The sequence below is a fragment of the Dermacentor andersoni genome, chromosome 1 (assembly GCF_023375885.2).
Source record: "Dermacentor andersoni chromosome 1, qqDerAnde1_hic_scaffold, whole genome shotgun sequence".
NCBI classification, from domain to species: Eukaryota; Metazoa; Arthropoda; class Arachnida; order Ixodida; family Ixodidae; genus Dermacentor; species Dermacentor andersoni.
Window position 1 is genome coordinate 113,461,628 of NC_092814.1, and position 18,157 is coordinate 113,479,784.

The 18,157-nt window shown below is 47.8% G+C and overlaps 2 protein-coding genes across 2 annotated transcripts in view; both read right to left on the minus strand.

The window, feature by feature from the left end:
• The window catches only part of LOC126545703 (transmembrane protein 64), a 44,969-nt gene extending 35,477 nt beyond the window's left edge, over window positions 1–9,492 (minus strand). The window contains exon 1 of the mRNA XM_050193657.3: window positions 8,633–9,492. Within this exon, the coding sequence (XP_050049614.2) occupies window positions 8,633–9,235 (603 nt within the window). The 5' untranslated portion in view covers window positions 9,236–9,492. The remainder of the gene's footprint in view (window positions 1–8,632) is intronic.
• LOC126545717 (uncharacterized) overlaps window positions 1–18,157 on the minus strand; it is a 502,749-nt gene that overhangs the window by 52,594 nt on the left and 431,998 nt on the right. The gene's annotated exons all lie outside the window — the stretch shown is intronic.

Genomic DNA, 18,157 nt, shown 5'->3' on the forward strand with positions numbered 1-18,157 from the left:
ATAAGCGAACACATTCGAGTGGTACACCGTTCGCCACGGCACTTTGCGTGGCTGTCGGTGGAGAGAAGAGAGGCATTGGGTGCAGCAGAGTGGCAAGTGATAGATGATGGGCGAACACTCCGTGTGTTCGTGGCTGACCTGCGCAACGTGGTGGAGAGTGCGACTGCAAGCGGGGCGGCACTGAAGTATATGTCACGCAGCGCGCCTGCGCAGGGTTGGCAGAGAAACGCATGCGCGCACCAAGAACGGGCCCTGCAGTCCTTTCTGCATAGCCATCGCGTATAATCTATAAGAGAGCCAGTAAGACCGTGACACGGTTTCCGAATACAGATGATTATCTCTATATCTCTCTCAACGACAATTTTCAGCGCGCGCGCGCGCGCGCTATAGACAGCGGGCGAAATCCAATCGGAGACGGAAATCTAAGTGCACGAGTCCCAATCGCCATGGAGAACGATATGATATTCGATATGCGGTACAATCCGAGCTCGCTTTCTTTTACAATATTTGTGAATAGATCTGTGAATCGGACTGCGGCTGATTAGCTGGCGAACGGCGCGAGCTGGCACAACGCTGCACATATTCAGCTACGGAACACCGTGGAACAACTTTCCTCGGCTGCTGTGGCAAGCAGGCGCAAAAGAAAAGCATGCGCTTGTGCCACACTCACGTGCTCACGCGTGCGAGCCATAAAGTTTCCTACTGAAAGTACTCGAGGGAACTCCGGCGCCACGATCGTTCAACTGCCACTAAAATGACGGGAAATACGTGAATCTGTCAAATATTCGTTTATGTGACTTCATTTATTGCGCTTTTGCTACCTTCCTTACTGGCCTCGATTTCTAAACCGTCATTCTTCTTTTCTAAACGCACGCAGGTAACAGGATTGTGCGCAAATGTATAATCGTTGCCGATTGTCGCACTTAGAATGCAATATTTTGTTGAATATGATCAGCCTGCCAAGTCACAAGGTCATTTGCGTAGCCAGAATAAGCACGAAGTTTAGGCGTGGCTTCCGAGAACGCAACTGCGGTGCCATCTCGGAGGCCACTGTTACTGTCGACCATTCCAGTCCTGGATGGATCGCCATACTTGCAGCTCCTGTAAATTCTACAGCGCCAGGTTTCCCTCTATTTTTCGTAAGGACCGCTATATTGTGCTAGCAACAGTCCATCGTGGAATACGGCTAAGCAAAGCTATACGGCGAGATGGAGAGAGAGAAAACGAGAGACACGTATGTTGACCAGAGCAAACATCTGGTTGCCGCTGAGGGAAAGAAAGGAGGAGGGCGAAAGAAAGGTTGGAAAGGGAGAACTACCAGAGCCACGAGTTAGGTTCAGCCTATAGAAAAACACAGCAGCGGCTCTTGTTCGCGCGGTTGTTGGCCGAGAGCACGTGCCAAATAATTATGACCTCTCATTTAGCTGACGGCTGTCCAGATTTCTAAAACGAGGGAAACCACAGAAGAGGTGCGCGATCTTTTCACTATAGGCGCCGTGCACGCCGACGGACGCGCCACTGGTGGCGGCCTTGCGCAAAACACGTGGGAGAGGAGCCTGGCGCGCGCCGTAGTATGTTGTGTCGTTGATCGTGATTCTCTGTCTTATTCACATTTTCAGAGCAAGATAGGCAACGCCATTCGCACGTGTGGGGTGGCCAAAGCTTCAGGGAATGTCGAAGAATTGTTGCAGGGTGTGGAGGCTCAAATACCCGTGAAAACGTGCCGGCGATACGGTTCTAATCATTCCCGGCAAAGCCTCATCAGCGGGAGCAACGGTAGCAAAAAATGAATCGTCGCTTCGAAGGGAAATTTCTTGTTCCCATCCTTTCCTTTGCCTCGTGGGTGTTTTCTTCCACTCGATCATAGTTAGGCGCGTGAGCAACGAAGTTCGTCTGCAGTGCAGCATGTGGTTTAAAGGCATTTCGCTAAAGTTCGGAATGCTGTTTGCCGCTTATATTGTTTTCCGCTTCTTTACCGTGTTGCGCTAACTAGGCAGCATGACTGCACGAGCGCATTGCGTTGTATGTTAAAGCTACTGAAGTTTGCAAGACCTGAAATTGTTGGTTTCATGTGGCGCGGTAAATCCTCGCACCAGCTGTCGCGCACTTCATGTTTTTACATCTATTTTATGCGTGGCTTTGCACATGTTTAACTGTTGCTAGTTGCTCCATGCATAATTCTTGTAGATTCTTTTGAGCTGCAAAGTTTTCACCCTGCCTTGTTTGTAAAGGGTATAAACCACGCTGTGTCTTATCCGAATGATACCAAGGAAGTGCTTCTTTAACAGCTTTGTTCTTTTCGCCCGAGGGCATCTTAGATATTGTTTGCGTTTTTGGAAATGTGTTTAGAAAATAGGTAGTTCAGGGCGAGAATTGCTAATAGCTGCTGCATATGGTATTTTTGTTCCATTTCTCGCTGAAAAGTTCGCGCCCCGTTTGGGAAGTCATCACACCTGGATGCTGCCTGAGCAAACTTAACACGCCGAGTGATTTGTTTGTTTCACAACGTAGTCCCTTCTTGCATGTGAGTTTTGTACTCAACTGAATTCTTTCTTATACTTACGCTGCAGACGACTAAACCGGGCCTTGCCGCCAGCGCTCATCTACTTTGACTGGCGCTGCTCTGCCTTTAAATATATGATGTGACACCTCTGTCTAGCAATATAGAAAAGTACTGAAAAGTTAGTCAGTATTTAGCTTTGTACGTTTCCAAGCAGCTCACTTGGGGAATTTAAAATTGCACAAACTGCAGCGGGAACGGCAGTTCATCGGCGTATGCAGCAGAATTGCATCGGCGGTACAGCACTAACACGCGCTTTTATTAACCCGTGTGTTTGGTGACTTCGTTGGCTAGTGTACGCGTTTCCATCAACAAAATGGCAATTACTCTTCTTGGGGCGACTTCGACTGCGCTTATTCAGCGATGTCACTGTATTCATCGGCAGAAAAATCAGAACGGCATATGCAGAGATTGCACCGTGCGGATTTGTTTGATATAAGTCTGCACTAACGACGGGTACTTATTATTCAGGTACAGAAGCAGCATTGAAGCAAGGGTGTAATAAAGAAAAACCATCGAGAGATCGCATCATTGAACAAAATTTATCGGCTAGTGAACATGAGCTCCACGTCATGTAAATGAGGTTCATGGCGTTTGTCTGCGGGCACACCTTGCACGTATGTGGACCATATTGTACCAAACACCGGTGACATCGTGTTCATACCCGCTCGCACAGAGGTCAGCATCGTCCCTACAGCTGTCACCGCAGAAGAAGCAGCCTGGCACCCGAACAAAGCAGAAATCGCAGCCGCGAACTTCAGCCATCCTTGCTGCAAAGGGTTGTCGTCTGCTACTGCTCCCGCGTGTACTGTTGGAAGCGTCCGCTAGGTGGCTTTCAGTGGCGCCTCTATAGGCGGTGCACGAGGCGTATACGCTCGGGAATCCGCGGGAATGCGTGTGCCTTTGCCTGCGTGTCTGCATGCGTGCGCGCGTGCGCGCGTGTAAGAGCACATATTACGATATGCGAAAGCGCCCGTGTCCCACACATTGGGGGCACGTTAAAGATCCCCCGGTGGCCAAAATTAATCCGGAGTCCTCCACTACGGCGCGCCTCATGACCAAATCGTGGTTCTGGCTCGTAAAACTCCAGAATTCATTCAAGATCACATATTCGCGTTGCCATTCCTGCAGCCATCGGCAACACGGGATAGTAAAGCCACGCATTGGTAGGCCAGTTGGAAGACGGAGCTGTAGACAGGCATCTATACATAGTGGCCGTACTGGGCTGCTGAAGGGCATCACCTAAGCTTTCCGAAACGATACTTGTGTGCGCAGCTGCTCATCATCGTATACCTTCCGCGAGGCCTGCGCGTGGTCGCGGAAAGAGAAACACTTGGGCCGCGCGAGCAACAAACACCGCCTGCTGCACAGCTTGCAGCTCGGCTGACGCCTTGATCAGCGGTTTCGTTGCCTGCACGACTGTACGCGCGGCTGCATGACGGAGGAACGGAGCGAAGCGCCTGCATGGGCGCAGCCAACAGGCGCGACCTGATGCTAAGATCGTTCTTCCCAATTTTACGCCGGTTCAAATCTGTCTCGGAGCAAATGTGCTCCAGCAAAGGGGACCAAGGTGCTCTCGTCGAGTGGGTAAAGTTGCATGCTTGGGGTCAAATCCAGGCCGTGAAGGCTTTATTTTTCGACCCCTCCCCCAAGAAGAGAGAGAGAAAAGACGACTGGTTAGCAGATAAAACGGAGGCCAAGCTTCCCTTTTCGAATTTCACCCCCAGAACGTCCATGGAGTCGATGACGTCGCTACGTAACGCCACAGATTTAGCAGATTTTGGTGTCTTCCTGCAGGAAATGGCCACAAGACTGCAGGCTGAACTTTTCTTCATTTTGCATTGTGACTCGATTATCTTTCTTTCAATAATTTTTGTGTGTGTGGAAGGCCGCGACACCGATCACTTTGTTCTCCTCACTTCAGGAGCCATGCGGCCGCAGCGACGCTTGGGCTATTTTCGTCATTACATTTGTAATAAAGTAGACTCCGTCTCAAGTTTCATGTAGTCGTAGTTTGTGATGATCCAGGCGCTGCTTCGTGTACGCGAAGGTGGTGTCGCCGCCCTTAATTCTCTTACTTTTACGCCATTTTCTGGCAAAGCGAAACTTTTCCGCTATGTGCCATTCCGTAAGCCTCGTTTAGCAAAGTGCCTCGATTAATCAACATGCCGTTTTGCTTTGGCGTCGTGCTACAATGTGTCCGAACGAAGTGCATCGTGTCAACGGTATTCAGAGCGTGAAAGAAGCCTGTCAATACACGCAAAGTGCCTCGAGTGGCCAGTTGCGCGGCAATTTTGCGCGTATTCGCGGGCTTAATTCTTTAACGCTCGGAAAAACACTTTTACGCAACACGTATATATCGAGCAACACAAAGCTGTACCGCGAGTTTCTTATGTTGCTCTATAATTTTATCATTGACATTTTTAATCTAACTATAATATTTGAGAAGTTGGCTAATTAATTACGAATAATTATGTCATTAGGCGGAATGGGAAAAAATAATCTGAGTATATCCAAGCGGCGGCAAACAACATCACCAGCTACGTGGCATTCGCATATCTTTAAACCTCGGTCCATGATAGTTGGGACACTCTGTATAAGAAAAAATGCGCAGTGTTTCCCATTGTTGGCAACTTCAAATTCGATTGCATTGAAGTTATAACCCACGTTATAAAGTTCCACTATGTGTAACCGATGCTGCTACGGGGTAATAATATACGAGACTACTTAGAAGCGCGAATAAATGGCGACAACAAAGAAACGCTACAGGCTTTGCTAAACAGTGACTCGAAATTTGCCGTCTTCCAGTTGCTGCTGCTGTCCTAGTTAACAGTCTTGCTTACTTAAATTCTCCACAGTGCGGAAGCATGCTAACTGGAATAGCAATGCCATGCACGCAGTTTAGTGCATTCAGCGCCTGTTGATCGACTTCAACTACTGCAATTACAACATTACCCCGAAATTCAGTAATTAGGAAAACTATACATTTTTTGTTAATTAATAATCGTAACGATGATTACCGCGCAAATTCTGATGCCCGCCGCTTGCTGCGAAGCTCGATAAGTAAAGTTTTTTTTTTTTTTTTTTGTAATCACTGCACTGCACAACAATTTAAATTCTTTTCGAGTTACAAAACCACGATCTGATTATGGGGCGCGCCGTACACTAATTTCGGTCATCCGGGGCTGCTTATACAACGTGCACACAACGCGCGCAACACGAACGTTTTTCGCACATCCGTCCCCGTCGGAAGGGCACGGGATCGAACCCGCGACATGACGCTCAGCAGTGCAGCGCGATAGGCACTGAGCAATCGCGGCTGGTGACGGATGTCCGTGGCTCCTCGGCTAAAGGTGACGCGAGCGGCAGTTCGAGTTGCACGCCACGCCAACAGCGACAGAGGCAACACTTTTTGAGTATGCAGTGAGTGGCATAAACTATATACAAAAACAACTTAGAAGCACCGCTCGATAGGAGTGTGTTTGTATGGAATCCCGTGTATTTTTTTAAAATATGACGTCCGCTAATTATCCCCATTACTACAGTAATCATCGTCAGTATCGTCGCGTGCAGTTACACAGTTTCGTTCTCACGCACGCGCGTATAGCTGGGAAAAGACACGCCGACGGTGTGTGTGGCACACAATGTAGAAGATACGCGCCCCATTATCTTCGTCTGTGTAGCTCGGCCGGCGTCGCGTTTTTTTGTGACGAGCGTGCGTGGAAATGGTCCGCGGAAAAAATGCCGCGGCCGCCTTCTTGATGGAGCCCCGGTCGCTGCGGCGTGCAGCACGCACCGCAGCCGCATGGCGTTTCAGCCTCGATGTGGCGGTGTATGCAGTGTGCACTGCATGCACACGGCCTCTGGCGCTGTGCGAGTCACGATCTGTACCCGTCATGTGCTTTGCAGTAATAGTTCTACCGTGTAGTGGGCTGCTCCCCGTCTAAAGCAAGCTGACCTTGCAGGTGCGAATTCAGGCCACCACAGGCGGTGCAGTACAACCATCTTCTAAATTTCACATACAACACAACTTGTGTATATATATATATATATATCGTCCACTCTCATTTCTCCTATTTTATCATTTCTTTAATTCAATTATTAAGTACAAGTACAAGTTTTCCCCATCCTGTCCTTGATGCCTTTGTTTGTTGGCTTCTTATGATATCATTACTAAAAACCGGGCCCCTCTTGGTTAACCCCCTTTCTACACGTTCGTTACATAACGAGGGTCTCGAATCCGGCAACACTGATGCCTTCAGGTAGCACGTGTGGGTTTATTGACCTGTTGCCCAAAAAAGTTCACGCACACGTGACGCCTGCGGCAGAAAGGATGTTCCACCAAGGCTTGTGAGTGATGGCGCCGGCTAATACTCCCAGGATTAGTTATAGTGGTAGTAGTTGTTGTTGTAGTAGTAGTAGCAGTAGAAAGTGGATGAGAAAACGGCGCCGTGGGGCATCTCAATTGGTAACAACATCGCCCGCGTAATGCCAATACGTGGGTCGGTATCCCGCATGCGGCCAGTTGTTTTTTTATTCACTTTCATTTCCATTAATTTATCATTTCTATAACTACAAGTAATTTCCCTTTTGTTGACCTTGGTGTCTTTGTTAGCTTCTTATGATAGAATATATATATATATATATATATATATATATATATATATATATATATATATATATATATATATATATATATATATATATATATATATATATTTGTGTGTGTGTGTGTGTGTAAATTGTAAAGGAGCACGCACGGAAGAGAGAACGGGCTCCCTCCCGTCCTTGCCCTATTCTACGTCTTGCCTTAAATTTTCGCCGATATGCGTTTACGTTTATTAGACCGTGACCTAACCAACTGGCCCATCGACAAATCTTATTGAACTATACGCTTATGGTTCGCTTCCGTTAACGAGAAGTACTCAGCAGCGGCTACTGTAGCAGCCTTATAAGTACTCAATGGTGAGTCTGTGTCGACTGCTACGACCTATAACGCTTATAGTGAGTAACTACTACGCTCGGTTCTTCAATAGTTTTAGTTCATAATATACACTCTGGTGATGAATGCTTCGACAGCACGTCAAAGGTATGGAATGTTTGTTAATGTTGCACGGCCCGAAATGTAGCCCCTGATATTTCGGTTTCCTTGCCTGGCGGTCAGTGCGACAGCCATTTAAATGACGAGAATGGATTGTACATTGAAGGTATATTGAAAAATGTCACTTTTCGGAGGGCTCTACACTCACTCACACCATATTCAAAGTTGCGCGTTTACTGCCTCGCTCATGCACCGCCGTCACTTGGTAGCAGCCTCGGAGCTTTTTCTTGGTTGCTTTGCGAAGTGCGGTCCCTTACGCCTTTGAATAAGACCCACGATAAAGGGACGTATAATGCACGGATTTCACGGGCAGAGATTTGCGCTGAATGTACGGTGCCGCCAAAGCATGACCGTTGCTCACGATAGCGAATTATTCGCGAAGAGTGAATGACGGTCATGATGTTGAAGAAGAGTACTCGTGTGACTACGCACATTCTGCACAGCTTGGAGATATACGATCTAGCCTCCATCCGACCAAATGTCAAGTCTCGATAATTTGCACTGCGGACTGATCGGAAGCATTAACTTCAAAAAAACACCATACCAAGGCACTCCGTTATTCTCTTTTTTTTTTTAATACATTGACTATATTATACATCTCCGCGCCATGCATGATAGACTCCCCTACCCTCTATTTTTTGAAAACATTCTATGCAGACATAAACTAACTGTTCCCGCCAATGTATGAAACACTACGCTTTGCAATCTGTTGGCAGCTTACACATTTCTCACATACTCCGAGTTTTCCTGAGGCAAACAAAACCCTTCAGACACCAAGAGTTATCAAGGGCGGGAAGACCTGCCAAGGTGCATCCAGTGCAGGCATACTGCTGGCGACGGCCACATTGGTGCGCAGTATGCCTGCAGCAAGGTGCGAGCTTTGCGCGCAACTCGGTCAGCTTCCGCGTTGGTTGCGCGCGTACTTGCTGCCAGGATGCGGGATCGAGAGGGACACATGCAGAGGCACTCACCGCGAACATAGCATTCTGCAGGCCGAAAGGGATGGGCGTGAGCCTGGAGATGATGACCACCTTGAAGGCGTGGCCAGTGTCAAGCAACGCCAAGGTGGAGCGGACTACTTCGCTGGACAGCAGCCGGGCCATGATGAAGCCCAGGAAGAAGCGCTTCATGACCGTGTGCGCTACCGAGATGCCGACGGACGCGGCCGCGGCTGTGACCGCGACTCCGAGGACGAGACCGAAGTGGTAGCCGCAAGCGAAATTGAGCAGGATGTAGCCCCAGGTAAGCGGAAAGGCCACCAAGGTGTACATGAGCACGAAGACGAGGCACACCGTCTCGCTGTCTTGGCTGTCCAGCCAGACGAGGCATTCGCGAACGTACAGCTTGCCCCATACCAGGGTGAGAACGAGACCCCCAAGCACGGCAATCGTGGTCAGTGCCTTAAGCAGCCAGTTCCGATCGCACCCGAAGACGGCGGCAAGCGCCGACTTCTCTCCGGCCGGAGGTGGCGGCCGATGCTCGACAGCGACGACGGTGCAGGGCGGGACATCGTCCTCTCCGTCCGGGGCCCAGCCACGGAGCGATAGCAGACGACCGTGCGCGGAGGAAACCATCGGCTCGCCTGTCCCATGTGAGGGCCGCTGCGTGATGCTTGTCCGGCTCGCACGAGCAGCCTCCCCGCTTGCAGCTGGTACAGCGGGGCTCTCCGGCGCGAGCGCTATCGCATGCCGTGTTGCAAAAGTGACAGGGGACGAAGCGACAGCGACCCGACTCACAACGATGCGACAACAAAACAAGCACAACACGGCTGCTCGGCCTCCCTGCAACCGCTACTTCTCCTTTCCCGTTACTCGCCGCCTGCATCTGCCCCCTAACCGACCCATCCCCCTCTTTCTCACTGGCGCTTTACGATCGTGGCGCCATCCCTTGGCAGGCAGAAGACATTCGAGCAGGCGGCATTACAGCGGCACGCACGATTCTCCTCTAGGATATGCTCTCCGACGAGGTTAGTAATCTCGGAGGCAATGCTAGAGGTTTCCCATAACGATACATGTGGCGCTGCGCGCGGACTGTGCGGTACTGAACGATAGCTCTGCGATGGTGCTTGGCCGCAGAACACCTAGGTTGGCGTTTCAGTCTCTCACTGCCTACGGAAATGCCGGGTGCACTACATGTTTTAGACCCTGCAAGCTCCTCAAACCAAAAATGTCGGGATGCGCACTGGTATGAAGTGCATTCAGGATTTCATTAAATGAAATATAGTTTCGTATTGCTGACAATTATCGTCTGCTCTACGCGTTCCAGAATTAAATAGCTGTCAATACCATAATGATTTGAACCTATAAGGCCATAATTCTTAATAATTCTTGAGCCACTAGCGCGTGCAAGCGCGTTTACAGCGTGCACATCGTCCAAGTTGCGTGCGTATTCAGTGGTTGCAGTATATTAACAATTCTGCACTTTCTGACGCATAATCATTTGGTTCGCGCTGTCCTCTTTGCGCTGTAATAAGGTCAGTGAGTGCCCTCATTGAGAGTGTTCTGTGTGATCGTCGCACCCTCATATGGCTACAACAATTATCATTTTACTGCCGCTCAGCGCTTCAAGAATATCACGGCAGGCGTTCGATGCCGTTTTAAGCGCGTATAGCTGACATTGAGAGACGTATGCATGGCAGCGCCTTTAACGACTCCTTGTCTCGATATGTTGACCAAACCGCAGCAGTAGCCCAGTGCATATAACGTTGGCCTGCTGCGCTCGAGGTCGCGGTTTCATTCCCGGCCGCGGCGGCTTTATTCCCATGGGAGCGAAATTCAAAACGACTTTGTAATATGCATTGGGTGTACGTTAGAGAACGGCCGATGGTCAAAATTAATCCGGAGCCCCCAACTACAGCGTGCCTCATAAATAGATCATGATTTTGGCAAACGCGAGAATTTAAATTTTTTTATATGTTGCTTATTCGGTAGTTTTTAGGATTCAACAAAACTCTAATCAGGCTGCGAAAAGACTGGTCATCGGGAAAACAAAAAACTGAAAAAAAAAAACCTCAAGCACTCATGTTCTTCAGCGAGCGGCACTTGCTATAACTTAGCGGTTATACACGAGATCAGTTGTGCCGGAAGCATCTGCATATGCTGAACTGGACATATACGGGGTCCCTGTACCTGTATGGAGAATGTGTTTTGTCCTGCTAATAAATCGTCGCATCTTTGCACTTAGATCCACCGTGAAAAAAAACCGGGGGGGGGGGGGGGGGGGGGCTGGCCTAATAACCTTACATAGATAAGATACATTGATGGCGTCGTGATTATGATATCGCGGCCATTCATATGCTTCACCAGTCTTGCCGGTTCTTTCGAGGCAAAAAAGATTACATCAGCAACATATTTTTACGCGGAACGTCGCAACACCGAATTGCTGCTGGCGGCTATTAATTTTTTTTCGCTGTTATGTGTGGCAGCTAGTTGTGCAAAACATCGCGACTATATTATTAGATCAATCAATCAATCAATCAATCAATCAATCAATCAATCAATCAATCAATCAATCAATCAATCAATCAATCAATCAATCAATCAATCAATCAATGAAATGTTAGCCTTTGTACTGGCGCACTTAAAGAGTAACACGCAAGACAAAATGTACAGACATTTGTGGTAGCAAAAACAGTGCAAGATGGAGAAGCAAATCGGGAAACAGAAAACGATGAGGCTGGCGCAAAGGGGAATTAATTATACACCATGAATAATAATAATAATAATAATAATAATAATAATAATAATAATAATAATAATAATAATAATAATAATAAAGACAACCTAATTAACTTAAAACAAATATATTTTTTCGTATAACTATTGTGCGCATAACAGTGCTAAAACAGGTTTGCGTTAAAGTTGGGTTTCTTGCTGTTACTGAGAAAGAAATAACTGCTTGCCAATGGAAAGCAACATGGCGAGACGGTCGTCGCTGAGAGTGACGTCGGTTGCCTGTCGTAAACCAGCGACAGTGTTATACATTTCGCCTGCGAATAAAAAAAGTATCACTGCACACACAGTCAAGTAGAGTGCACATATACCTTTTACTTTAACGTCGCTCTGGTGAAATACTGTGTTTTAATTTTAGTGAAAGATTAGCAGAAAACGCAGCATTATTTAAGTGACTCAACATCAACGTTAGAGAGTTTTAGATCCCGGCACTCAAGCGTTGGAGGACACAGACTCGATTGTGGGCCTTCGGCGTTCTTTTGTACGCACATTGGTGCGCGGTGCATGCAGAAGACGGCACAAAAAGCACCCAGAAATTGCTGAATGAGAGACCATGTCGCTCAGTGGTGGCCTTTTGCCATGGTTGTCAGCCGTACTATATAAACGTTCTGGGCTTTTCGTGCAAAATACAGGTGATTCCAGAACAGTATACATGTAGTACGTACCATACCAATTAACTGCAATCAACGTGTTTCATTAGCTGAAAATCAGCCCAAAGCCGCTCGCAGAAAAGCGCTGGCCTTATATATTTCCATTCGTGCCGGTGGTACGCCAATTTTCACTGATTCTTTGACTCTGCTACGAAGCCTACATCGATCTCGCGGCCAACAGTTAGGCGAAAAAAAAAAATAATAAATCCAGGAGTGCAGATTTTTGGACTAGTTGGTTCGTTGCATCAATTGAAGTCATAGTGCTGGATTGACACGGAGAAGAAAGGCGACAGGACGTGCGCTATTTCAGAAAAGCACGGTACTTATACCGGCTCAAACGAGTGGAAATCACCGCACGCGCAACCCAGCATTTTCCAGATAGGCCGTTTCCTTTCTGCTCAGAGTAATCGACGGAGCACTGACGCAGTTTGCACCTTCTTTTGCAATCAAGCTTGCTTCTACAATCTCCCTCGTATCTTTATGTGTATTTCTATACACGACTACACAACCCTTAAACAGTGGTTTACACCCGCAATCATCACAATATATGGAGACATGTCCATCTCGATAACAGCGCACGTCCTGCCGTCTTTCTTGCCCGTGTCAATCCAGTGCTATGACTTCAATTAAAAAAAATAATAATAATAAAACTCGCTCAATGACGTAAAGCGGGTTTTTCTGCATACCGCAAAGGCATCGCGGCGAAGCCTCAAAATGGGCGCTTGGTCGCTCATTGTTTTTTCCTCTAGCTGTAATGCGCGAGGTTCGTTTGAGTGATAAGCAACACAAACGAGCGAGTGCAGAGAGAAGCTCAGGATGAAGGCGATATAACCGTACGTAGTGTGAGACATGCGTTGAAACGAAAAGCTTTCTTAAGAAAGAAAATAGCAGCTTGTATAGACACCTCCCGCATCACTATAGCCAAGTCGGTGAAGCTAAAGCAGATGATGCTTACATAGACTCCCGAACAAGTTTTACCGTGGATATCCGCTTTATCTTCCTCATAAAGACGTTTATTAATTCGAAATGCTAGCATTTGAGCTGAAGAATGGGAAAGCGAGAGCATCAATTCTTGCGTTTGCATCCATGTTATGGACAACAAATTTCCAGATGGGTTACAATAGTGAGGGATAAAGCAATGCATACCGAAACACGACGAAGACTGATGGAAATCAGAATGCAGTGACCAGCGCATTGCTGAAAGCATGCAACACCTATGGTCAAACCGCACAGAGCCCTCGTCGTGAGCCGTGTGCTTTACCAGGTGTATGCATCTGATTTCGCCTAGGAAATCGCCGAGCAATTGCTTTGGAGTACTTAGCTACGGAAAAAACGTTTGAGAGGCACTAACAAACGGCAAGGTTCTGTACAAGTATTTGCGCCTGCAGATTGTTTCAGGCGCACTGGGAGAACTCTACTGCGACGAATGCGCTGAAGGATGGACGCTTTCAATGCACTGAATACTCTTCGTATGATGGTGAGCTGATGGACAACGATCAGCAGCGACTGCCGCTCCATGGTACAGCTCCACAATACCTACGTCGACGGCATTTGCTGTGCTTTATAATAGCTTCGAGTCCTGTAACGGCATTCCCTACGAGCAAGAAAAACCTCGAGGCGGTGCGTAATAAATCATCGGCGTCTGCTTCGGAGTTCCCGAAAGCTCGTCTTGTTTGAGAAATGTAGCCGAAGCTTAGTGTACCCTCTCAGGCTTTTATGAATTCGAGAAACGGCCCGTATTCACCTTAGGCACGTACTTGAAGTGAATAATCATTTATTGCCGAGTCTGGCAAATCAATTCTGCAGAAGTCCGCAAGGCGCGAGAAGGTTCACGAAAGGGAAAATTGTCATTTAGCCGACTGTAGCATGAAGAGTATGGGTTTCCCTTGTAGCTTCGTGCTACGGTCGCGTGGATTAAAGTTTTCCATTCGGAGTGCTAAGTCGCATCAAAATAAGAAAAAAGAAACAAACGCGGTTTTGTCACGCCATTGGCAACATTCAGCTTTCAATCATCACACAAGCACGGCAAATAATGCCATCACACTGCCCTCCATAGACGATGTCATCCCTTCTCATTTGACGGTCGCTTCCCAGTGATTAGCAAGCGTATATTCCCCTACGTGCTACTCTGCAGGGAAATATCTTTCTGAAAAGGCTGTGCCCCGAGCAGCTACTCTACCGAGAGCACTGGTTTATATCAGTTCGGAATACTCGAAAACGGCACGTATCTTCACTGGTGGATGCTCATCAGTGCCAGTAAGCTCATCCTTATGTGTGCGCTCTCCACAAGAAAAAACGTTTCCCTATCGCTTTGAAAGAACAGGGTGATCGACATTAGCCGAGCTTTGTGTGACCAATAGAAGCGGTCACGTACTACCTGTTATGGCATCTTCCGCCACATATTGGACCATTTTTACGGACTTGAAGGCAGCCTTGCAAATTCTGCATGAGAAAGACGTGAAAACTCGCACTGGCACCTGGGCATTATAGCGATATTATACATATACTTACACCACTTGGCATGTAAAGCTGGAGTCACCTGATCGCCTATCCTTTCAGTGGATTCCATCGCACTGCGACATATCGAGCAATGAGAAATCGGATGAAGTGGCTCGTAGGGGCTACGACCACAAAGGTTCACGAAACGGCTCTCGTGCGGCGGCGGTGAAAGCCGACAGCGTAGTTCATGAAGCGGCACAGTCGGTCTTAAATGTCAATAAAAAAAATAAAAAAAAAAAGAAACAGCCAGCAACGCAGCCCAATCCAGGCCGTCGGGACGCGCAGTCCGACGACGGCGCTGGTGGAGCCGGTGCAATATGCAGGAACACGGCCTCGGATATAACGGAGATTATAGAAGCATTAAGCGTGGATATAGCGAAGCATCTTAAAAGGCTCGGGTACAGAGAAGGAATTTCTCCGGACGTAGTAAAGCATTTGCATATTTGCATAGTCTTAACTGGGTAGATTTGGGGCAGTGTCAGAACATGTGCATATATATATATATATATATATATATATATATATATATATATATATATATATATATATATATATATATATATATATGTGTGTGTGTGTGTGTGTGTGTGTGTGTGTGTGTGTGTGTGTGTGTGTGTGTGTGTGTGTGTGTGGTGTTTCAGCGAACACTTTCAACATTTTTTAAAGGTTGCCTGTGGCAGATAGCTCAATTATATTTCAAGAGCCGGTCCACTCGAAGCGGCGCACACTACTTGCACAAAAAATTGGAATGCAAAATCGACTAATTAACCAGAATTCACTAATTAACTTTTAGCGAATTATCTTATGACCCATATTGAAATTTAGAAATTCTAGCAGTGGACTTCGCAAGGCACGAATTCTCAGGACGACACCACTTTTGAGATATTAATTCCCGAACTTTGCGGAGAAATGCATTGGCGTTCCAGTTACCTGTGTGCTTCAGTGCATGAAACGACGTTTTGTTGACAAATTGACTGGACATGGACACTACCCAGTGCCACGGCGGTAGTGGCCTTGCTGGGGTCTTTAGACTGTGTTCTAGAAGCGAGAAACCCATTTCTTCACTAAGCCTCCTAACACGCAGCGAGAAGGGTTCTCTGAATGTTGGGCGATTATGAAACAGTGTAACGCACGCCAGGTCATTTACAGTTGCGTAACAAGGATATGTTCAGGATTCGAAAGCACTTTGAGGAAATATGTAAAACTAGAGTGTGACCTTTGCAGGTTAAGTGACCACTCATTTGATTCCACGTACAGAGTTCGTGCAGGGCTCGTCCTGAAAGCGGCTGTGGCCAGGCGGATGCGCAAATGATGAACGGCATCCAGTATCTTTAGCACGCTGGATGCGGTAGAGTGGTAGACTACAGCGCCATAATCCAAACGGGATAGTAGAGGCTCTTGTACAGGTTTATGAGACACTTCCTATCGCTACCCCATGTTGTATGCGACAAAACTTTAAGAGGATTCATTGTTTTTAAGCATTTATTCTTGATATATTCAATGTGGACTATGAAGGATAGTTTGGAGTCAAGTATGACACAGAAACATTTCTGCCCTCTGTGTAGAGGCATGCGTTATCCATCGAGTTCAATATCGACATCTGGGACCAGGCCTCTTCACCTTGTAAAAAGGACGCAGGAGCTTTTTTGCGGATTTAGGGAAGGGAAGCTGAAGAGTTTTCCAGAAAAAAATGAGTGAAGAGCTCTACGTAATGGTTTTCAACCCTCCGAATTCGAATATCGCATCGAAATTGAGCGAAAGAAAGCGCAAACAGATTTCATTTCGGCGAAAAGTACAGCAGCAGACTCGCAGCAGCACCGCCTGTGATTGGTCGGGCGCCTCGTGACGTCAACATTGGTGTTCGTCCGGACCGGCTGCTGCCGCCACACACGAACCACGGTGCAAGGTGGTTTGTCGCTGTGGTGGGACGGTAATGGTAAATTTCGAGAGCTTGCGTTTCTCTGAGAAGTTCGGTGTTGCTCCCTACATGTATACGTAGCCGGCCTCTCCAAGAAGCAAAAGATGCTGGTAGCAAGTAGTGCTTTCGACGTGAACGAAAGCGAAGTGTAAGCATCTCCTCGTGTTAGAAATGTTCTTTGGTGAGTATGTTGCTTGCAAAGCTGTATTCAGCGATCCAGTGAGTTCGTTTCCGGGCAAACAACTGTACTGTTATGTTCCTGCATGCCTCCTCGTGGAACGTAAGGAGGGATGCGATCGTCGGCATTTGTGCGCTTCCCCAAAGTGGTCGGCAATCTACACAGACGGTTTACATGCGGGAAAAGATTTCCGGCTCTTGCAGCACGTGTAGTGGCCTTCATCAGCGCGCCATCCGCACGCTAATCGTAACCGGAGCCGTTAAGGCGGCGAATTCCGTCGGCTACGTGAGACAGCCGCTTTCTCTCTGCGCGCGAGGGGAAGTGCAGCGTCCTGGCGTGCGCCGGCTTTCAAACACATGAACACTTTACACTTGCACTGCATTATGGTAGCTGCGTGTTGGCTGTTTCACAACATACGTCCGAATAGAAAATTAACAGCGGTTTGCGACCAAACCTGCGTCAAGGGTGGGAGATGAACATGTACCTTCCGTTCAGCGTGCTAACACGAAGGAGCCAGCAATAAATCAAAATCAAGGTTTGGACGAGTTCGTGTATTCATAAGGTCTTCCAAGACCAGTTACCATCCGTCCGCCCGCAACCGTCCTGTCTTATAATGTGTTCGTTGCCCCGACCTTTTCGCGCTGCGTTTAGAAAGCCTGCTAGCAGCAAGTCGTACTCTCACTCATTCACGCATTATTGATAAAATCTGGTAGTAATCGTCGTCACGAAAATGGTTAGAGCACGGAGCACAGCACTGTTAATTATTGTTCTTGAGCGCTTGAAATTCTTTCGATTCACGGAGCACAGCACTGTTAATTATTGTTCTTGAGCGCTTGAAATTCTTTCGATTCACAGCAGCCTCCCACTTAGCTGCAAGCTTCTTGTCTTGCGGGGAGTAATGGGACATCGTCGCGGCCGCTGGTGTTCGTGCAACCGTAGGCTGCACAGAACGCCGGCATGATCGGCCCCCCACTTCAATTGATGCTGCGCACGTCAACTACCACTCTACATACACACAAGCAAAGGAATGCAGGCTCGAGCGAGGCAGATTATGACGGCACGCACGCAGAAACAAGCGCGGTCAGGCACGGTCGCGGAGACTGCGAAGGAGCGGAACACCAGTGCTGACGTCACTACGCCGCGATTTCCGGTCTCCGCTCGCATCGTCAGCGTCAGCAGCAGCGCGCGGCGCTCGACGGGGGGCGGAGCGACAGCGCAATTTTAACCGGCGATTACGTCGTTCCTAAATGAAAAATCCCGCCCAAAATTTTACGTGCATGGTTTATGAGGTTCCCGCATCCGTATATGAGCGTCTTATTGAATTCGACAGACTCTTCAGCGTCCCTTTAACTTGAACCCATTTTCATTTGCCTGTTTGGACACCCTGTTCAGGCCAACCTGAACCTGTCGCTCAAAAATTGCGAGATTACACGATTTGAAACCTATTTGCACATCGTTAACGTATACTCGCACGCGGAACGTATAACATGGTACGCGGAATTGATGAGCGTAAAGAATTC